General features: G+C 41.7%; 1 protein-coding gene across 1 annotated transcript in view; it reads right to left on the reverse strand.

The window, feature by feature from the left end:
• The window catches only part of LOC142748943 (catenin alpha-1), a 148036-nt gene that overhangs the window by 6063 nt on the left and 117977 nt on the right, over nt 1-23996 (reverse strand). The window contains exons 13-15 of the mRNA XM_075856366.1: nt 22730-22881; nt 3469-3579; nt 490-671 (exon numbers count right to left, since the gene is read on the reverse strand). Coding sequence (XP_075712481.1) covers nt 490-671; nt 3469-3579; nt 22730-22881 — 445 coding nt within the window. The remainder of the gene's footprint in view (nt 1-489; nt 672-3468; nt 3580-22729; nt 22882-23996) is intronic.

Consider the following 23996-nt stretch of genomic DNA (forward strand, 5'->3'; position numbering starts at 1 on the left):
CCTAAAATGTCCCCCTGCTAGGACCCCCAGTGGTCAGCGGTTATCTGTGGGGAAATCTGACAGTAAATGTCCAATTACTTTGCAGCTCTACTTGGGTTTACAAAAGTGGACAATGCCTGAATTCAGCTAGTCAGTGGAGTAAGATGAAAGACCTGTCTGTCAGTGGTTTGAGGCCAATCAGGATTCTCAAGGCCGCTGTCAAAGGACACCGAAAGAAGGAGAATCATGACAGGGACAATATAATGTTACAATGAAAAAAAGAACGAAAACCATTTCTAGTTTGAATTAGATCATATAAATGTAATTTTAATAAATGCCTTGTTCCACTCATTACTATTTATATACAGTGGCATCTACAAGTCATAGCATTTTTAAGGATACCTAGTCTGTGTAATTTGTGACATGTAGACTGTTCTGAAATATAGTTTCTCTTCTATTCAGTCATTAAAGAAGAAAAATATTCCTAAATGTATTTTGTAACACATTTACCTAGTAAAATCAGTCATCTCCATCATTATCATGCACATCTGCTTGGCCAGAACAATAATGTCATTTCCATTGTCATCCCATTTTGATACTTCAGCATCAAGTTTACTTTTCTCTTCCTGGAAGCTTGCGACCTGTTCAGCAATTTTAGCTTTCTGTTCTTGCGGCAGTTGAGCCATAATAGCCTAAAACATATTAAAAATAAATTATTCTTCAGCAAAACTCAACTCAGAGACTACCGTTGTTTTTAGAAGCCAAAACTCAGCATGTGGAAATTCTGACATCTAAACATTGCTTTAATGGAGATCCTGAAAGTAATCATTTTACATAGATCTGAATAACACATTTTTTAAAATCTTCGTTTGAAGGTGTTATGTGGGGACCGATAAGCGTTAGCAGTGTACTCACAGCAGTAGGAGTACACTCGCTAATAAACATTCTGGTCCCCCGTTGCGCTGATTATGAGATTTTTATAGCACTGCCGGGTGACCGGAAGTCTAGTTGCACAGTCTTTCTTGATGATGACACGACTCTTTGTCATGTGACCGGCCCCTCTGTATTCCAAGTACTCACTGTACTACTGCTAAAGCTTTTACAGTGGGGCCGGTTACATAACGAAGAGTCGTGTCATCATCAAGGAAGACTGTGCAACTAGACTTCCGGTCACCCAAATTCACAGGAATTAAAGCAAAGTAGAAGTGAAATTTACAAATTGTAATTTTTTTCGCAGAAATTCATGTTTGATCCAGTTTTTCTGTAAGACAGAAGGCTATACCAGAGAAATATAACTAAAAATGTAGTACCCAGATTCTGTAGATTTTAGAAATATCCCACATGTGGCTCTGGTTTGCTAACGGACTGAAGCACCGGCCTTAGAAGCAAAGGAGCACCTAGTGGACTTTGGGGCCTTCTTTTTATGAGATAATTTTTTAGGCACCATGTCAGGTTTGAAGAAGTCTTGTGGTACCAAAACAAAAGGAGACACCCCAAAAGTGACCCCATTTTGGAAACTACACCCCTCAAGAAGTTCATCTAGGTGTGTAGTGAGCATTTTGACCCCACAGGTGTTTCATAGATTTTATTAGAATTAGGCTGTGAAAATGAAAAATTAAATTTGTTTTCTAATAAAACGCAGAATTATTTCATCTCCACAAGGACTAAAGGAGACATAGCACCCTAACATTTGTAAAGCAATTTGTCCCGAGTATGGCAATACCCCATATGTGGTCATAAACTGCTGTTTGGACACACGGTAGGGCTCAGAAGGGAAGGAACGGCATTTGGCTTTTGGAATGGCTTCTGGGTGCAAGGTTTGCTGAGCTTCTGTAGTACTATTAACAGCGGAAACAACCCAAAAGTGACTCCGTTTGGGAAACGACACCCTTTGAGGAATCATCTAGGCATATAGAATGAATTTTGACCCCAAAAGGTTTTTTGCTGAATTTATTGGAATTAGGCCCCATGCACACTACTGTAAAATCCATTCAGATCTATTAACCGCGGACACCTTTCCGCATCGATACGGATGGGTGTCCGTGCCGTAGAACTGTGCCGGGAATAATGGAGCATGTCCTATTTTTCGTATTTTATGGGGTAAATAATACAATTATCCATAGATGTGTGGTATGCTGTGAAGCAATCTGTTGTGCACAAGCCAGTGTCGCACTGATAAACTGTATCCTTTCTTATCCCCCTTTTGTAACACTTTGAACCTTTTGGGGACTTTTCCTCCTTTGTAGTTTGGGAAATTTTGCTGGGAAAGGGTTGCGCTGGTATAATATGTGTGCCCTCGCTTCCAGCAGATGTGGTATGCCCCTTCCTAGTTTCTAAATACTAGTGCCCTGAAGCTGAAGGAATGTTCCCCTCGGGCCTGCACATTGGAATGTTTTTTCACCACCGAATTACTAGTGCCATAACTTTTTTATTTTTCAGTTGATGGAGCAGTGTGCGTGCTTCTTTTTTGCGAGACGGGCTGTAGATTTTATTGGTACCATTTTGGGACACATACGACTTTTGATCACTTTTTATCTCCTTTTTTGGAAGAGGAAATTACCAAAAACAAGCAATTCTGGAATAGTTTTTTATTGTTTTTTTTTGGCATTCACCATGCGCCATAAATTACACGTTAACTTTATTCTGCAGGTCGATACGATTACGGCGATACCAAATTTTTATATCGTTTTTTTCATGTACTGCAGCTTTTGCACAATAAAAATAGTTTTTAAAAAAAAAGTGTTTTATTTTCTGTGTTGCCATATGCTAAGAAACAGAACTTATTTATTTTTGCGTGAAACGCTGTGTCAGGGATTATTTTTTTTTGCGGGACGGGCGGTCGTTTTTATTGGTGACTTTTTGACCCCTTTTTATTCTATTTTTCGGGAGGAGATGGGACCTAAATAAAGCGATTCTGGCGTTGTTTTTCATATTTTATTTTGGGTTGCGGCGATACCAATTATGTATAGTTTTTTTATTTCCCAATAATAAGATACTTATGGGAAAAAAGGCAATTTTGGGTTAACTTATTTTTTTACAACATTTTTATTGACTTCGGTTTTTGTCTCACTAGGGGACTTGAAGGCCTGAAGCCCTTTTCGCTATTCTTATACACTGCACTATATACGTAGTGCAGTGTATTAGAGCGGTCAGTCATATAATGATAGCAAGCCGGAGGCAGATCCTCATAGGCTTCCGTACAAGGCAAACACGGAGGCCATTGTTAGGCCTCCAATTGCCATACCAACCATCGTCACCCCAGCAATAGCGCCGCTGGGGTGCCGGTGGCTAAAAGACACTCAGATGTGGTGAGCTCTATTGAGCGCAGCATCTGAGGGGTTAATCAGATGGATAGGAGACTTGCTCCGGTCCTGGCCATTACAGCAGGGTGTCAGCTGTAAAACCTGGCGGTGATAGTGCGGGTTCAGAATATACCGCAGATGTTGGGAAGTGGTTAAGAAAGCTTATAAAAACACAAATACAACTCACTCGTGCACTCTGTCCACCAATCAGTTGGTCATCTTCAGTTTGGACACTGGTCCGGCTTCTTACATCAAAGTCTTCCGTCTCAAAATCAGAATCATCCAACTCTTCAGGAGTCTGGAATAAGAAAAATAAAATGAAAATAAATATGTGATCGAATACGTACATGTGCAGAAATGAAACTTGGAAAGTAATAAAATCTGTGTAGGTATTTTCTCACTCTTTCATGAACTACATCAGTGGTGGCCAAACAGCAAATCTTAAAGTGGGCACCAGTAAATGCTGATATTAGGCTACTAGGCTGTTCTCTTGGTGGCTTCAACATAGAAGTGGCAAACTGAGTAAAAATCAGTTCCATTCTTCTGAATGGAACTTGCAGAAATATGTACACCTGCTGCTGAAACAACCCCAATCAGATGAATGGAACGGATTTTCTGTTGCAGAAATGTCTGCAACAAAATCTTCTGTGTGTGGCTGCACCCTTAGGCTGCGTTCCCACAGTGCAGATTTTGACTGCATTTTGTAAACCAAAACCAAGATTGTATCCAGGAGAGCTGACCTATAAGGCCTTTTTTATTATATATTTATTTTATTTAGGTTCCATTCATGTTTTTTGCATAAAAAACAAATGTAAAATCTACAGCAAATCTGCACTGTGGGAACCCAAACTTAGGCTGAGGAACCCCAAAGTGCAGATTTTGCCTGCATTTTGTAAGCCCAAACCAGAATTGGATCTAGGAGAATAGACCTATAAGGCCTTTCTTGATATATTTCTCGGTTTAGGTTTTGTTCCTGTTTTGGCTTAAAAACAAAAAATACATGCAAAATCTGCATCTGCCTGAAGACATCCACTAGCAGGAAAAAGAACCATCCGACTCCCATTTAATTGAATGGGAGGCAGAATTTTGGGGCAGAATCCGCCGTTAGCCTTTGGAAGGTACAAAAACATATCCATAGCGGCCCCTCTGTCTAGGCTTCTACTCATTCTCTTCATAAAAACAAAATCAGGTTGGCTTGAGAACTGGAAGGGGTCAATAATTTGAAAATGAGTGGTCCTAGCATGGAACCCTGGGGTACACCACTTATAACTGGGGACCATTCAGAGTAGGAATAATTTACCACAACTCTCTGGATATGGTCCTTGAGCCAATTCTCAATCCAATTACAAACGATACTTTCTAAACCTATAGTCCTTAATTTACCCATTAGACGTCTAGTACAAAAACACTATATCCACAGCGGCCCCTCTGTCTAGGCTTCTGCTCACCTCTTCATAAAAACAGATCAGGTTGATTTGACAACTTTTGTCCTTAGTAAAACCATGCTGGCCGTCACTTATAATACAATTTTCAGTCACATGCTCATGTATATAGTCCATTAAGACACCATCAAATATTTTTTCCCACAATGGATGTTAAGCTTTCAGGTACACAATCACTTGGGCAAGATTTGTATTTTTTAACCCCTTCCCGCATTTGGGCGTGACTGTACGAATGCACTGTACGATTTACAGTGCATTCCCGCAATATGGCGTACAGTAGATGAAGCGGGCACAGGAGCTGTCCGCGCCTTATCTTCAGCGGCTGTCAGATGTAATACACAGCTGACATCCCGCTGCAACGGCGGCGATGGCAGTTACCGCCGATCTCTGCCGTTTAACCCCTTCAATGCGGCAGTCAATGGCGTCCGCCGCATTGAAGTGGTTGACAGAGGGAGGGGGCTCCCTTGGTACCACCGCGGGCCCCCCGCGTTGCTAGGCTTCCTGGTTGCACAGGTACGGAAGCCTATTAGGTCCTGCCCGAGTCAGATGAAGAATGACAGTTACAATACACTGCACTACATAAGTAGTGCAGTGTATTGTACCAGGGATCAGAAGACCAGATCTTCAAGTCCCCAGATAAGTGTAAAAAAAAAAAAAAGTGAAATAGGTAAAAAAAATATATGTTAAAGAAAAATATATAAAAGTTTTAACTAATAAAAACAATACTCTCCCTTTTTCCCTGATCAACTCCTTTAGAATTAGAAAAAAAAAAAGAAAACATGAAAAAAAAACTATACATAATAGGTAACGCCGCATTCGGAACGGCCTGATCTATAAAAATGTCACCTTATTTTTACCGCACGATGAACACCGTAAAAAATTTTAATACAAAACAATGACAACATTTAATTTTTTGGTCATCTTGTCTCAAATTTTTTTAAATAAAAACTGATCAAAAAGTTGCAAGTAAGGCAGAATGGTACCAATAGAAACTACAGTTCGTCACGCATAAAACAAGCCCTACCGCAGCGATATCAACTAAAAAATAAAAAAGTTATGGCTGTCAGATAATGGCGACACTAAAACATGATTATTTTTAGAAAAGAGTATTTTTATTGTGGGAACGTAGTGAAACGTAAAAAACAATATAAATGTGGTGTCGCTGTAATCACATCGACCCACAGAATAAAGTTAACATGTTGTTTATACTGCACGATGAACACTGTAAAAAATAAATTTAAAAAACCTGCTAGAATTGCTGTTTTTTGGTTTCCTCATCTCACAAAAAATTGAATAAATAGTGATAAAAAAAGAAATAAATTGCATGTACCCTAAAATGGAACCAATAAAAATTACAGCTCGTCCCACAAAAAACAAGCCCTCACACAGCTCCGTCAATGGAATAATAACACGTTATGACTCTCAAAACGCAATGATGCAAAATTATGCTAACGGACGGCCCAGACTAATTTTTTAGGTCCAGTAGAATTTCACTAAAAACCCCACATCGTCATTTGCTGGACCCCACAGGTGGACCCTGTAGATTCAGCGGAGATGAGGAAACTTTAGGGCCTTGTGCTGCTTATAGGGCTAGTGAAGAAGTGAAAGATTAGGCAATACTGGAGCGCAGATATTTTGTATAATACACAATAAACCCGGCCTGTGGATTGGTTCAAAACGTACCACACCAATCCATGGATTATTCATTCACCCCATTATTACATTATCCTATTATGCCCTGATGCACTCCGCCCAGTTTACATATAAACTGATGTACTCCGCCAAGTTTACATATACCCTGATGTACTCTGCCCATTTTACATATACCCTGATGTACTCTGACCAGGTTACATATGCCCCCACATTATAAGCTGAAATACCAGTAAAACACTAAGCAAAATCTGCGCTTCAAAAGCCAAATGGTGGTCCAACTGAGCCTGGCAGTGTGCCCAAACGGCAATTTATGACCACATATGCTGTATTACCGTATTCAGGAGAACCCGCTTAACAATTTATGGGGTGTGTGTCTACAGTGGTACAAGCTGGGCACAACACATTGGGCACTGAAATGGCATATCTGTGGAAAACGGCAAATTTCAATCTGCAACATCTATTGTGTACTCATTTTTGCAAAACACTTGTGGGGGGGGGGTCAAAATGCTCACTACTCCTCTAAATAAATTCCTTGAGGGATCTAGTTTACAAAATGGGGTAATTTTTTGGGGGTTTCACTGTACTGGTACTATAGCTCAATGCAACATGGTGTCAAAAAACGAATCTTGTAAAATCACCACTCCAAATACTAAATGGCGCTCCTTCCCTTTAGAGCCTTGCTGTGTGTCCAAATAGCAGTGTATGACCACATATGGGGTATTGCCTTACTCTGGAGAGAATGCTTTAAGAACGTTGAGGTGCTTTTCTCCTATAGTCCTTGTGAAAATGCTAAATTTTGGGCTAGAACTACATCTTTTCGCAAAACAAATGTTAATTTTTTTTTATTTTCCCATCCCAATTCTAATAAATTCAGCAAAAACTTGTGTGGTCAAAATGCTCACTACACCCCTAGATTAATTCCTCAAGGGGTGTAGTTTACCAAATGGAGTCACATTTCAGGGGTTCTTACTGTACTGGTACCTCAGGGGCTTTGTAAATGCAACATGGCGCCCAGGAATCAATCCTGCAAAATATGCGCTCCAACAGCCAAATGGTGCTCCTTTCCCTTGTATCCGGACGTGTATACAAACAGCAGTTTATGACCACATATGGGGTATTTCCCTACTCTGAAGAAGTTGCTTTACAAATGTTAGGGTGCTTTTCTCCTTTACTGGTTGAGAAAATGAAAAATGTTGAACTAATGCTACGTCTTATTAGAAAATAACGTAATTTTTCATTTTTACTGCCCATTTCTAATAAAATCTATGAGCCATCTGTGGGGTCAAAATGCTCACTACACCCCTAGATGAATCCCTCAATGGGTGTAGTTTGCCAAATGGAGTCACTTTTGGGGAGTTTTTACTGTACTGGTACCTAAGGGGCTTTGCAAAAGACACATGGTGCAGAAAAACCAATCCCACAAAATCTGCTCTCCAAAAGCCAAATGGCGCTCCTTCCCTTCTGAGAAATTGCTGCTAAACTTCTAAGCCTTATAACGTCCTAGAAAAATAAAAGGATGTTCAAAAAATGATGCAAACATATAGTAGACATATGTGAAATGTTAAGGGTATGTTCACACGACCTATTTTCAGACGTAATTCAGGCGGTTTACGCCTCGAATTACGCCTGAAAAACCGGCTCCATTAAGCCTAAAAACATCTGCCCATTGCTTGCAATGTGTTTTACGATGTTCTGTTCAGACGAGGTGTTCATACGCGTCGCTGTCAAAAGACACTTCTTGGGATGTTTTTGGAGCCGTTTTTCATAGACTCTATTGAAAACCGCTCCAAAAACGGCCGTGAAAACGCAGTGGAAAACCGCAGCGAAAATCGCGAGTTGCTCAAAAGACGTCTGAAAATCAGGAGCGGTTTTCCCTTGAAAACAGCTTCGTATTTTCAGACGTTTTTTGTTAAGCGTGTGAACATACCCTAACTTGTCACTATTTTGTGTGGTATTGCTATCTGTCTTACAAGAAGATACATTTGAATTTAGAAAAATGCTAATTTTTGGAAATTTTCTCAAAATTTTGGTGTTTTTCACCCAAAAATATTGAATTTATCGACCACATTTTTTTCACTAACATAAAGTACAATATGTCACGAGAAAACAATCTCAGAATCGCTTGGATAGGTAAAAGCATTCCGAAGTTACTACCACATATAGTAACGTCAGATTTTAAAAATGGGGCTCGGTCATTTGGTCCAAAAGTGGCTGCGACGGGAAGGGGTTAAAGGCCCTTTTTTGTTGTTATTTATCGCCCTTTTTACATTTAGGGTAGGTTCACACTGAGTTTTTTTGCAGATTTTGCTCTGCCTGCACTACGTTATTCGCTGGGTTTTTCACCCGCGGCCATTCAGTGCCGTGGGCAAAAAACGAAGTGAAATACGCTTTCTCTGCCTCCCATTGATGTCAATGGAAGGTCAGAGACGTAAACGCCCGAAGATAGGGCATGTCGCTTCCTTTTGGCGCGAGACTGCTTCCGAAGCGGTTTTTGCATCAAAAAACTTGTCATGTTAACATGCCCTAAGCGTAAGCCATGTGGGGTTTAACTTTAGGACTTTATACTTGTTACCTATGATCAATTTTGCACTACAATTACCCAAAGTGGATTTTAAGATCTCCCATTTACCATTTGTACCATTATTTGACACGAGTTGTTCCCAGTCATTATGTGAAGCCCTAAAACAGGGGAAATTGGCATTGAAGTGCTCTTGCCCTCCCAGCCTGCGTTTGTTTTTTACAGTAGAGGTAAAATGTAACTATATTGTGATCACTGTTACCGAAGTTTTCACGAACATTGACGTTCCCAACAAGCTCTGCATTATTAGAAATTACCAGATCCAACAGAGCTTCACATCTAGTCGGGTCTTCCACACACTGGGTCATAAAATCTGCCTGCAACAGGTTGAGGAAATTTCTCCCTTTTGAAGTTGTAGCCGAACCATGACACCAATTAATATCCCGATAATTGAAATCTCCCATTATCACTACAGTACCAGACTGTGCAGCCCGCTCCATCTGTTTATATAGCTGTCCTTCCATCTCCTCAGTTATATTGGGGGGGGGGGGGGGTCTATAGATTACACCAAAAGTTATTTTTTCAGTGTTTACCACCCTTTGCAATTCCACCCCCAAGGTTTCAATATCCTCCCAATCTTCACCCACTATTGTCTCTTTCACACTCGCCTTCATATCACTTCTCACATACACTCATACACCACCACCTTTCCTATTCGCCCTGTCTTTCCGAAACAGTGTAAAACACTGTAGATTTACAGCCCAGTCATGTGAAGAGTCTTGCCATGTTTCAGCAACATCAACTACACTACCGTTCAAAAGTTTGGGGTCACCCAGACAATTTTGTGTTTTCCATGAAAACTCACACTTATATTTATCAAATGAGTTGCAAAATGACTACAAAATATAGTCAAGACATTGACAAGGTTAGAAATAATGATTTTTATTTGAAATAATAATTTTCTCCTTCAAACTTTGCTTTCGTCAAAGAATGCTCCATTTGCAGCAATTACAGCATTGCAGACCTTTGGCATTCTAGCTGTTAATTTGCTGAGGTAATCGGGAGAAATTTCAACCCATGCTTCCAGAAGCCCCTCCCACAAGTTGGATTGGCTTGATGGGCACTTCTTGTGTACCATATGGTCAAGCTGCTCCCACAGCAGCTCTATGGGGTTGAGATCTGGTGACTGCGCTGGCCACTCCATTACAGATAGAATACCAGCTGCCTGCTTCTTCCCTAAATAGTTCTTGGATAATTTGGAGGTGTGCTTTGGGTCATTGTCCTGTTGTAGGATGAAATTGGCTCCAATCAAGCGCTGTCCACAGGGTAGGGTATGGCATTGCAAAATGGAGTGATAGCCTTCCTTATTCAAAATCCCTTTTACCTTGTACAAATCTCCCACTTTACCAGCACCAAAGCAACCCCAGACCATCACATTACCTCCACCATGCTTGACAGATGGCATCAGGCACTCTTCCAGCATCTTTTCAGTTGTTCTGCATCTCACAAATGTTCTTCTGTGTGATCCAAAAACCTCAAACTTCGATTCGTCTGTCCATAACACTTTTTTCCAATCTTCCTCTGCCCAATGTCTGTGTGCTTTTGCCCATATTAATCTTTTCATATTATTATTCAGTCTCAGGTATGGCTTTTTCTTTGCCACTCTGCCCTAAAGGCCAGCATCCCGGAGTCTCCTCTTCACTGTAGACGTTGACACTGGCGTTTTGCGGGTACTATTTAATGAAGCTGCCAGTTGAGGACCTGTGAGGCGTCTATTTCTCAAACTAGAGACTCTAATGTACATGTCTTGTTGCTCAGTTGTGCAGCGGGACCTCCCACTTCTCTTTCTACTCTGGTTAGAGCCTGTTTGTGCTGTCCTATGAAGGGAGTAGTACACACCATTGTAGGAAATCTTCAGTTTCTTGGTAATTTCTCGCATGGAATAGCTTTCATTTCTAAGAACAAGAATTGACTGTCGAGTTTCACATGAAAGCTCTCTTTTTCTAGCCATTTTCAGAGTTTAATCGAACCCACAAATGTAATGCTCCAGATTCTCAACAAGCTCAAAGGAAGGTCAGTTTTATAGCTCATCTAAACAGCAAAACTGTTTACGGCGGTGCTAACATAATTGCACAAGAGTTTTCAAGTGTTTTCTAATCATCCATTAGCCTTCTAACACAGTTAGCAAACACAATGTACCATTAGAACACTGGGGTGATGGTTGCTGGAAATGGGCCTCTATACACCTATGTAGATATTGCATTAAAAACCAGACGTTTGCAGCTAGAATAGTCATTTAGTACATTAACCCCTTAGTGACCAGCCCATTTTAGGCCCTAATAACCAAGCTATTTTATTCGTTTTTCTATAGTCGCATTCAAAGAGCTATAACTTTTTAATTTTTTCATCTACATAGCTGTATGAGGACTTGTTTTTTGTGGGATTAGTTGTACTTTTTAATAGCCCCATTTTAGGGTACATATAATTTTTTTATTAACTTTTTTTGGGGGGATTATAAAAAAAACCTGAAATTCCACCATTGTTCTATGCGTTTTTAAATTGACGCCGTTCACTGTGCGGCGTAAATAACATGTTACCTTTATTCTATGGGTCGTACGATTACGGCGATACCACATATGTAGAGGTTTTTTATGTTTTACGACTTTTGCACAATAAAAACACTTTTGAACTAAAATTATTTGCTTTTGCATCGTTGCTTTCCAAGAGCCATAACTTTTTTATTTTTCCATCAATGTAGTGATTTTTTGGGCTTGTTTTCTGCGGGTCGAGACGTAGTTTTGATTGGTACTGTTTTGGGGTGCATGGGACTTATTGATTAATTTTTATTATGACTTTTTTGGGGGGCAATGTAAAAAAATTGCAATTTCGCTGTAGTTTTTAGCGTTTTTTTTTTTTACGGTGTTCACCTTGCGGTTTAAATTACATATTTGTAATGGCAGGAAGGAGGTGAAGGGAACAAGTGAGCCCTAATCTACCCACCGCCCTGTCCCTGCCTACTTGCAACGACCCGCCCTAGGCGACGGGGTACAACTTGGCGGCGGTCCCTACGCTGTCTAAGTGCAAGGGAGTACAAACAGGGAACACGCAAGGGAAGGGGCAGTAGCCCACGGAACGCCGCGAGGAAACGGAGCGGTGAATGAGTCAGTCAGGATCAGGATGTAGTGGAGTATACCAACGAGAGAACGGAGCAGGAAGCAAGCCAGGGGCAAAGCGAAGCAGGATAAGCGGAACTGAAGCAAGGCAGAAGCACGGCAGAAGCAAGGCAGCAGTGGGGCCAGGAATCCAAGAAGAATAACAAGCACTGAGGAAGAGAACACGGCAGGTATAAATGGACAGGGGGCGGAGCTAACTCCGACTGACCAGGCCGCGATAGGCTCTCCCACTCCTGAGCCTGCCACCCTGGTTGGTGGGAGCCGGTGTCAGTCTAAGAGGTCTGGCCTCAGGTGTCGACTGATTAATCCCGGGAGTATACACAGACGTAGTACCTGGCAGATCCTTTACAATATTAATTTTATTAATGGAGTCATTACGGTCGCGGCGATACCATATATGTGTACTTTTATTTATTTTTATACTTTTACTAAATAAAACCACTTTTTATGGAAAAAAATTGACTTATTTTTTTACTGTAATTTTTACTGTGCGATCTTCAGATCGCTGCTATAATGCTTTGGTATACTTCGTATACCGGTGCATTATTGCCTGTCAGTGTAAATCTGACAGGCAATCTATTAGGACGTGCCTCCGGCGCGTCCTAATAGGCATATGTCCAGGGCAGACCTGGGGGCTTTTATCAAGCCCCCGGCTGTCATGACAACCCAGCGGAGACCCGCGATTGCATTTGCGGGCCGCCGATGGGTGACAGAGGGAGCTCACTCCCTCTGTAAACAAGTTAAATGCCGCGGTCGCTATTGACGGCGGCATTTAACGGGTTAAACGGCCGCAATCTAAGTAAACTTCGATCGCGGGCATTGGAGCAGGAGCTCAGCTGAGGACTTAGACTAGGCTCACGTGAAAAGGCGTCAGCCTAGCCTAAGGCCCCTTAGTGACGAACGTGAAAAGGCGTATTGCTGATCACTAAGGGGTTAACCATGTATAGAGTGTATTTCTGATTAATTTAATGTTATCTTCATTGAAAAAAACTGTGCTTTTCTTGCAAAAATAAGGAAATTTCTAAGTGACCCTAAACTTTTTAACGGTAGTGTATATCTATATGTTCCTCCAGTACCAAGGCCTCTAGCTCCCCCATTTTGCTTGCTAGACTTCTGCCATTTGTGAACATACACTTTAAGGCCATGTTCACACGGAGATTTTTTACACGTTTTTTTGACGCGGAGACCGCGTCAAAAAACGGCCGAAAATGCCTCCGGGAGGTGGACGCGTTTTTTACAACGCGCGGTAAAAAACGTTTGCAGTAAAAAGAAGCGACATGCCCTATCTTTGGGCATTTACGCCTCTGACCTCCCATTGACATCAATGGGAGGCAGAGAAAGCGTACTTCGTGGCGTTTTTGACCGTGGCACTCAATGGGCGTGAGCGAAAAACGAAGCAAACGGTGTGCAGGCAGATGAAAATATGCCTTCAAATTCCTTACTTGCCTTCCAATTTTTCATATTCAGTATTAGAAACGTGATTATTTCAAATTTTGTGGCCATATTTATCTTCAATGTTGTCTTGTAACAAATGGATCTTCTTATCCTGTTGCCTAATCCTTTTGCCACAGTCAATTTCTCCACCAACCAATAAAGTTTGACCTAGGGCTGGGCAATTAATCGAAAAAACAAAACCGACCCTCAGCGCAAATAGTCATCTTGCGCATTTCGTTTTTTTAAATATTTTCCCCGGTTTCAACTGTATCTGCATGCTCAGGGGACCGACTGCTCTACCATTCACTACGTATCGCCGGACGCGAGGCAGTGACGTCATTGCATCTGCCTGCGCGGAGCTGCACAGGCCGGAGGAGCAGAGGGATCTCCTTCACTCGTCGTTGGAACGGGGTTAGGTGAGTATGTATATTATATGTACTAGGAAATATTTGGGATGTGTGGGGGGGAAGCTATGTGGTCATTATACAGCGTGTGGGCAGCATTGGGGAAATAAACTGTGAGGGGCAGCTATGGGGGCATTATACTGTGTGGGGAGCACTATGGGGGCAATATACTGTGTGGGGGAAGGGTCAGGGGGGTATATTATATACAGCAGCCTCAGGGAATAAATATTAATTCAATGGCGTAGCATGCAAATAGGGGTGTGGCATGCAAAAGGGGTGTGGTTTAAATAATCGTAATCGAGATTACATGTTCAATTAATCGTGATTTTGATTTTGGTCATAATCGCCCAGCCCTAGTCTGACCCCACTCTAACCTAACTACCTCTTTATTTTCTACATTGACCTCCCTCTTCAGCCCCAGTTTAAATACTCTGCCAACCCTGCTAGAATTCTCTCCGCCAGCACAGCGGACCCCCTTCTATTTAGGTGCCAATCTGCAGAATACAGTTTGTACCCCAATGAAAAGTCAGCTCAATGCTCTAGGAACCCAAAGCCTTCACCTCTACACCAAGACTTTATTCACACGACCATGTTCGGTCCGTAAATATACACGAAACATGTTATCAGTACGAGACAGTATTCCCTAGGAGAGGCAGGGACACCTAGCGTCATACATAACTATGATGATAGGAGCCCGGCCCCCTGAACTGTGTTCAGTCCGGGAAATGCGGTCCGTAAGTCACGGACCAAACATGGTCCTGTGAATAAGGCCTTAGCCATTTATATAACTCTGTGAGCTCCCGCTGTCTTTCCTATGATGCATATGGCATAGGCAGTATTCCAGAGAATATACAGGGTGGGCCATTTATATGGATACACCTAAATAAAAAGGGAATGGTTGGTGATATTAACTTCCTGTTTGTGGCACATTAGTATATGGGAGGGGGGAAACTTTTCAAGCTGGGTGTTGACCATGGCGGCCATTTTGAAGTCGGCCATTTTGTATCCAACTTTAGTTTTTTCAATGGGAAGAGGGTCATGTGACACATTTAACTTATCGAGAATTTCACAAGAAAAACAATGGTGTGCTTGGTTTTAACGTTACTTTATTATTTCATGAGTTATTTATGTCATTATGGGTGTCAGGTCCGAGCATTCCTAGATGAACAGTTTCCTGGAAAGTGGATTGGTCGTCGTGGGCCAGTTGAATGGCCCCCTAGGTCTCCCGATCTGACCCTCTTAGACTTTTATCTTTGGGGTCATCTGAAGGCAATTGTCTATGCTGTGAAGATACGAGATGTGCAGCAACTGAAACTACGGATACTAGAAGCCTGTGCTAGCAGATCTCATTATGTTGAAGATAGGCTACTTATATTGTGGTGACAGAGCCTCTTTAAGTTTTGTCTTAAGCAAGTGAAATGCATGCGCGATCGGGTTGAGATCTGGTGATTGACTTGGCCATTGCAGAATATTCCACTTCTCTGCCTTAAAAAACTCCTGGGTTGTTTTCACAGTATGTTTTGGGTCATTTTCCATCTGTACTGTGAAGCGACGTCCAATCAATCAAGTAAATCCCTGAACACTTCAGAATTCATCCGGCTGCTTCGGTCTTCAGTCACTTCATCAATAAACACTAGTGACCCAGTGCCTTTTATGCCCATGCCATCACACTGACTCCACCATGTTTTACAGAGGATGTGGTGTGCTTTGGATCATGAGCCGTTCCAAGCCTTCTCCATACTTTCTTTCTCCCATCATTCTGGTACAGGTTGATCTGTTTTGTCTGTCCAAAGAACGCTGTTCCAGAACTGGGCTGGCTTCTTTACATGTTGTTTGGCAAAGTCTAGTCTGGCCTTTCTATTTTTGAGGCTGATTAATGGTTTGCACCTTGTGGTGAACCCTCTGTATTTTCTCTCATGAAGTCTTCTCTTTATGGTAGACTTGGATACTGATACACCTACTTCCAGGAGAGTGTTCTTCACTTGGGTAGATGTTGTGAAGAGGTTTTTCTTCACCATGGAAAGGATTCTGCGATCATCCACCACTGTTGTCTTCCATGGACGTCCAGGCCTTTTGGAGTTCACGAGATCACCAGTGCGCTCTTTTTTTCAAGAATGTACCAAACTGTTGATTTGGCCACTCCTAACATTTGTGCGCTCTCTCTGATGGATTTCTTCATTTTTTTCAGCCTAACGATGGTCTGTTTCACTTGCATTGAGAGCTCCTTTGATCTCATGTTGTGGGTTCACAGCAACAGCTTCCAAATGCAAATGCCACACCTGGCATCAACTTTTACCTGTTTAATTGATAATGGAATAACAAGGGAATAGCCCATGCAGCCCATTAAATAACTTTTGAGATAATTGTACAATCACTTTTGGTCCCTTGAAAAAGAGGCAGCTACATATTAAAAAGCTGTAATTCCTAAACCCTTCCTTAAATTAGGATGTGAATACCCTCGGATTAAAGCGGAGTCTGAACTTTAAGCCCATATTGATTATATAACTGTATATTCACTATGTTTTGGTGAACAGCTAAAATGCCAAAACTTGTGTCACCGTCCAAATAATTCTGGACCTAACTGTAAGTAGGCCTTATTTTGTTATTTTAGCCCATACCCTGTCTGCAGCCTGTGTTTTACATGTCCCGGACAACCCCTTTAATAAATATGCCCCATAATATCCACTTGAACTGCAGCTGCAACTCTATAGTTAAAATCAATCAATAGCATGATAAAAGGTCTCAGTGTAACCCTGGCTTAACACCACTTATTCACAAGCTCAGAATGAGGCTGGGATTCGACAGGGCGTTTTTTCTGGGTCTTGAAACAGCATAAAAAAAAATGCAATGGAAAAACCTTGTGTGGTTTATCTATTACGTTAGTAAACTTTTTTGAGGCGATTCAATATAAATAACTACATACAAAATTGCAAAACATATGCCCAGCATGGCAAAACAAAACAGTAAAACAAGAAGTACCGGACACGAACTCTGCACGGCACTAAACCAATTAAGGTGCCAATTGCCTGACTGACAGTGTTATTTTCTTCGGCAGTCTTTACACAAAGGCCTCAGTCACATAGCCGTGTTTGGTTTGTGAAATACGGACTGTATGTGGACCGTATTTCCTGGACTGAACACAGTTCAGGGAACCGGGCTTCAAGAATCATAGTGATCTACGATGCTAGAAGCCCCTGCCTCCCTGCGTGAATACGGTCCCATACAGAAAATATTACTACAGTCCAGGACAGTATTCCCGGAGAGGTAGGGACTCCTAGCATCATAGATAACTACGATGCTAGGAGCCCAGCTCCCTAATCTGTGTTCGGTCCAGGAAATGCGGCTGACATACGGTCCGCATCTCACGGACTGAGCACTGCAGTCTGAATGAGGCCTTAGGCTGGGTTTTCACGTCGCGGCAAAAGCGTGAAAACCCAGCCATAGGGTCCATTTAGACTTTGCAGCTGAGGTGCAGTTTAAACTGTATTGAAAAACTCCAAGAGATTTTACAGAAATTTTTGCTGCAGTTGACGTAAAAAAATGCAGCCGCATCAGAAAATTTACCAAATCGCAGTAATAATGCATGTGGTTTTCAGATTTTTTAATGCAGTTTTAACCGCACCTCAAACGCAGCGTCTGAATGGATTGCACAGACTAACATTAGCCATTGTAGGAGTAGAGGTAGGTTCCAGCGAAGTAAGGTGAGTAAAAGGAAATCCCCGTTTCCACTTTATTGAGCAATCAAATATCACATATAAAACACGGGAGGGAGAACGCAGTATAGGTGGTCTCAAAAGGCTAAATATAGAAGCCTACGCTTTTCGAATACAAACAGTTTTCTTAATCATGGCTGATATCAGTGTGTGAATGCGAGCCCTTCTCAGTACATATACCGGGATACTAGATGCAGGGCGGTTCAAACTGTAAATTCCGCCCATGGCCCAGGGTAATACAGGTGGAAAATAAACCCCCGCTGACCCAGTGGAAACTGGAAATGGCAGGGAGAAATTAATAGATATAAGAAATAATGGGCTAATGAGCTGAAAGGGGAAGATCTTAGTCTGTCACTAGCATCTGTATACGGAGGACCGGTAGAACATAAAAACAAAATGATGTGGTTCATTTGGTTGGTACCCTTCCGTGATACGGTGTAGAGACTGGAGAGAGCTCGCAAGACATCACTGGTAAATTACATTTAAAAAGAAAAAATAAATTTTATTGAAAGACAAAATACGTGCTAATGGAGTAACAAAATAAATGTGACAAATGTAAATATGTGACTATAATAAAAAAGAAATGTTAATGATATCTGATGACAGTATCAGATAATAATCAACATAAGTAATAAAAAGACGAAATAGGAATTTTTTGTCTAAGATGTAGAATGAGATCAATAAGATAAATATATATATATATATATATATATATATATATATATATATAATATTGAAGAAAATAAACGTTTGGCGGTTTAAATATTTACAATATGTGCATTATTTTGTAACCCAATAATGAAAATGTAGAAAACCGCATCAAAACAGCATCAAGTATAAATGGGATCTTAACAGACAGGAACAAATTTGATATCAATGGAGAGTTGTTAGGAAAGAACTCTTTCTAAACAACGCTCCTGTACATGGAAACCCGTGCAATATTGATGCTGCAGCAGTGTAAGAGACTAGCACGACAAATAGTCATTTGGGCTAAAATAACTGCCGGGATGTTTAACATAAAATGTGGATGTCTGTGGACACTCATGTCAGTAATACAAGGGCGTAAGCAGCAAAGAGCGCAACGTATGACAAAGATGAATGGTTTTTATGAGTGTTATGATGGGTCTCGAGTTTGGAGTTACGATTAGAAACCAGTGATCAAAAAATAGAGAAAACAGAAAAGATAGAAAAGGTGTAGATATAGACCAACAGGTATATTGCGAAACACTTTAATAACGGAACATTAGCTCCTTTTTGAGATTCAAGCCTAGAGGAAATCTCGTGTTGAGATTATAGATCCAAAAGGCTTCCTGAGTTAACAATCTGTGTTTTAAGTCGCCTCCTCTACTGGAATTCCTGATTTTTTCAATTCCATATGTTTTAAAGGAATTGATGTTTCTGTTATGACAAGATATAAAATGTCTGCTAGCATTGGAGATATTCACAATGGCTGGATTTCTAATGTAACGAAGATGTTCCAGAATCCTGATCTTAAGTTTTCTGGTGGTGCATCCAACGTATTCAAGATTGCAACTAGTACACTCTATTATATAAACAACATGGTCACTGTTGCAGTTGATATGTGTTTTTATTAAAAATCGGAAAACTTTTTTGTGGTTTTGGTGACTGCACACCTTGCATGGATGCGACCCACATTTGTAAAAGCCAACTTGATGAAGCCAAGTTGGGGTTGTATTTGGTGACAGGGATGAAGGAGAAAGAATATTACCTAAAGTAGGTGCCCTACGAGATGCTATACGGAATCCGTTTTTAAGTGTCCTCTCCAGTTTGGCGTCCTCATAGATCATAGGGATATAATGATGTATCATATCTCGGATCTCGTTAAATTGGTTGCTAAATTGGAGGACAAGTGTGGGTTTCTCTATTTTCAAATTGCGGGTGGAATCCCTATTGTTCCCAACTCTTTCCATGGAGAGTAAGTCCTCCCTGTCTTTGAATTTAACTAAGGCTTGGGCTCTATTGAGGGTCCAGCTTTTATACCCTCTACTGGATAATTTTTTGCAAATTTTGTGTTGCTCTGCTTCAAAGCTTTGATTACGACTGCAGTTTCTTTTTGCCCTAGTAAGTTCACCAACCGGTATTGAGGAAATGGTAAGCTTCGGATGGCAACTACTAGCATGGAGGCTGGTGTTGCCAGATATAGGTTTATGAAAAGTGCTAGAGCAAATGATTTCCGCACCTGTACCAGACAATGTTAGATCCAAGAAATTAATAATATTGAGATGAAAGGTGTGAGTGAATTTTAAATTAAAAGAATTGGAATTGATGTAGGCCATGAACTCCGGTATGGCAGAGACATCGCCCTCCCAGATGAACAGGAGGTCATCGATGTATCTGCCATACCAGTGAACCTGGCCCGCAAAATGGTTGTGGACGGTAAACAGGGTACATTCCTCCCACCATGCCATGACCAAATTGGCCAGGGAGGGAGAAAATTTGGCCCCCATGGAAACTCCTTAATTTTGGAGAAAAAATGTACCCTCATATTGAAAATAGTTATGAGTCATAAGCAAGTTGAGTGCTTCTACCGCATATGACTGTAGTGTGTGGTGATATGAACTGTACTTAAAAAGATGGTATTCAAGAGTTTGGATGGCTATGCGATGAGGAATACACGTGTACAGTGACACCACATCACAGCTCAACCAGGTAAAATTATAATCCCAAATTTTGTTTTTGAAAATATGTAGGACATCTATAGTATCCCTGAGATGACCAGGAACTCTCTGAACAAGGTGCTGAAGAAGATGATCCAGCCACTCAGATAATCTCTCGGTAAGTGACCCAATGCCTGAAACAATGGGACGCATAGGTGGAGGAGTGATCCATTTGTGTGTTTTAGGTAAGGCATATAGTATTGGGATGATAGGATTTTTAATAGAGAGATAATCGTGTTGTTTTTGTGAAAGTGTGTCAATGCCCAAACCCCTATCAAGCAAATTTATTAGAAGACGTTGGTAAGTGGGGGTCGGATTATGATCTAGTTTAATGTATGTCTCTGTGTCCGATAACAATCCCACCACTTGGTTGGTGTACATATTGCGATCCATTACAGTTACACTGCCCCCTTATCCGCCATGCGAATGACTATATTTTTGTTGTCCCTGAGAGATTTTACTGCACTATTTTGGTGAGCTGTAAGATTGTATTGAGTTTTATTTCTATTAATCTGGTCAGCGATAGTGTGTAATTCCCTCTCCATTATGGATTGGAACTTGTCCATGGAACCTGTCCTGGACTGGATGGGATAAAAGGTTGGATTTGAGGTGGAAAAATCTTCCGCTTGTAGAGTTAGGGTATGTGCACACACACTAATTACGTCCGTAAATGACGGACGTATTTCGGCCGCAAGTACCGGACCGAACACAGTGCAGGTAGCCGGGCTCCTAGCATCATACTTATGTACGATGCTAGGAGTCCCTGCCTCTCTGCAGGACAACTGTCCCGTACTGTAATCATGTTTTCAGTATGGGACAGTAGTTCCACGGAGAGGCAGGGACTCCTAGTATCGTACATAAGTATGATGCTAGGAGCCCGGCTCCCTGCACTGTGTTCGGTCCACTACTTGCGGCCGAAATACGTCCGTCAATTACGGACGTAATTAGTGTGTGTGCACATACCCTTAGAGGAGATTCCTCATGCTCAACTAGCTCTTCCAAATTAAGAAGAGCAATTTGTTCTTGAAACATGAATGGTCGGAAGGTATTATGACCTAGTGATTTCTTGTCAAAGATTGGGCAAATGGTTTCTGTCTGTGTGTCTGGTGTCGAGAGGAAATGCCTTTTGATGGTTAAATTATGAATAAATTTATTAATATCTAACAACGTATGAAATATATCAAAGTCCCTATTCGGAACAAAGTTCAAGCCTAGAGAGAGAACTTCAATTTGTATGGGAGTGAGGGGCTCCGATGACAAATTGATCACATCCATGGTATTCATTAAAATCTCTGATTCCTCAGACAACGTGATTGTACAATGTTTATGGTTCCGATGCTTTCTGCCCCCCTCCTCCCCCGTTTTTTGAGGGGCCGCGTCTGGCAGGAAAAGACTGTCTAGAAGATCCTGATTCTCTAGACAAATCCATATCTGATCCTCCATCTGCTCCATCCGTGGTCTCCTGTTCTGTGGAGCTGAAACTGACTCTGTGATGGCTGTTGTGACGCTGTGTGGATCTGCGATTTTTTTCAAATCGATTTCGCTCTGCGATTAAAGTTATCTCTCTTTCTCCAGCTTTTTAACATTAGCCATTGTTTTGGTGCAGCTTTACATAAAAAAAACAGGCAAGGCCTTGTTCACACTGAGTTTATTTGCAGGCAGAAAAAAATATCTGCCTGTAGGAATTTTGAGGCAAATTTTGACATGCCTGCAATTCCTTGCCGCGATTTTCGCAGCGTTTTTTCCCCCGGCGGCCATTGAGCGCCACAGGCAAAAACACAATGAAAAACGCTTTCTCTGCCTCCCATTGATTTCAATGTGAGGTCAGAGGCCTAACCACGGCAAGAAAGAGCATTCTGTTTTCTTTTTGTTTGTTTTTTTAAACGCTTCTGTCTCCCATTGAAATCAACTGGACCTAAAAAAAACGCAGCAAAATCTCCCTGTGGAATACCAGCCTGAGTCATGTTACAGTAAGTTAAAGCACCAGAGAACAATTAACCCCTCCCAATAATTAGGTGCACAGCAGAAAAGAAAAAAAGGGTTTTAAATTGTGTCAGTAGTTAGAACACAAGCTGCACAAACAAGAACCTTGCTCTATTCTTTAAGCAACCTGTAAACCACTCCACAGAATCACACTCAACAGAATCAATGTTTTTTTTTTAATGCCACGTAAGGCCCCATGCACGGTACGCGAAATCAAAAAATAGTACGTCCAAATTTTTGCGGGTCATTTCTACGACAGGGACACCTACCTGTACATATACGGGAAGGTGTCCATGGGTCATAGAAATGAATGGATCCGCATTCTGATCCGCAATTACGAATCCGTAATTGCGGATTAAAACTACAGTCGTGTGCATGGGGCCTTACCCGCAAGTGCGGAAAAGCATCTGTCCAAATCGAATATTTAAAATAACTCATGTAAAAACTTACTCTTATCATCAGCACAGCCTTTCGGATATCACGAATGCCATCATACACTAATCGAGATGCATCAATAAACTCATTTTCATCCATTGGCAGATTAGTGTCTCCACTTAGGGCTTCAACTGCTGCTTCAACCTGCTCTGTGAATCGTGGCATGACTGAAAAGTAGATTAACAGTTCAGAACATACTGTATAACAGCACTGCAGGTCAACAACTCCGTGAAAAAACATACACCCTTATCAGAAAACAAAATTTGTGTTTAGGTCATTGCAATGGTTTATGTGCAGACATCTGAATTTCATATATCTAACATCACTTATGATAAGTAAGGGTCAAAATGGAAGCATAACGGATCCCGATAGATTCTATTGACTTTAAGGGTATGTTCGCGCTTTCTGTAACTCCCATAGTAGTGAATGGCTGTTACGGAGGCAGCATAGCATGCAACCTACGCTGTTTTCGTAACTCACGACCATATAAAATTTTTCATGGTCGGAAATTCACCTCATTCAGCCACAACAAAGAGCAGCTGAACGGGGTTTAGGGGGGCCCCGTTCTGGAGGTAGGTGGGGGTCCCAGAGGTGGGACCCTGCATCTATCTGACATATCCTGTAGATATGTCATAAATATCTCTCATGGGAAAACCCCTTTAAGCATAGGAATAACACTCTCCGAAAAACCACAAGCCCTCAGAATGGCGTTTCAATAGCCTTGCCATTAAATGAAGCGACCTTAAATTCTGGTTGAAGAGAGGTCCCTCAGAGAGGTCGGGATGGAGATGTAAGGGACTTCGGCCAACAGGAACACAAGGACCGCGAACCAGCAGCTTTCAGGGCCAATCCAGGTCTACCAGAATGGCAGGAATCCCTACAGCCTTGAGCTGTTGGAGGAGCGGCGGCAGGAGAGGCAGAGGAGGGAAGACGTACATGAGACTGAAGTCTGACCATGACGCGACCAAAGCGTCGAAGCCGCAGGCCTTCTGGATCCTGAGCACGGGAGATGAAGCAGGGGACCTGCCGATTGAACCTGGAAGCCATCAAGTCCACATCCAGACGACCCCACCTGAGACAAATTTGGTTGAAAACATCTTGATGAAGAGACCACTCCTCGGGATCTACTGTTTCATGACTGAGAAAGTCTGCAAGCCAATTTTTTACCCCAGGAATGTGAACCACTGTGAGAGCCAGAACATGGGCTTCCGCCCAAGCAGCCTCGGCCATCACTGCGGCGCTGCTAGTGCCGCCCTGGAGATATAGATAAGCCACGGTCATG

Source organism: Rhinoderma darwinii, chromosome 3 (assembly GCF_050947455.1).
Source record: "Rhinoderma darwinii isolate aRhiDar2 chromosome 3, aRhiDar2.hap1, whole genome shotgun sequence".
NCBI classification, from domain to species: Eukaryota; Metazoa; Chordata; class Amphibia; order Anura; family Rhinodermatidae; genus Rhinoderma; species Rhinoderma darwinii.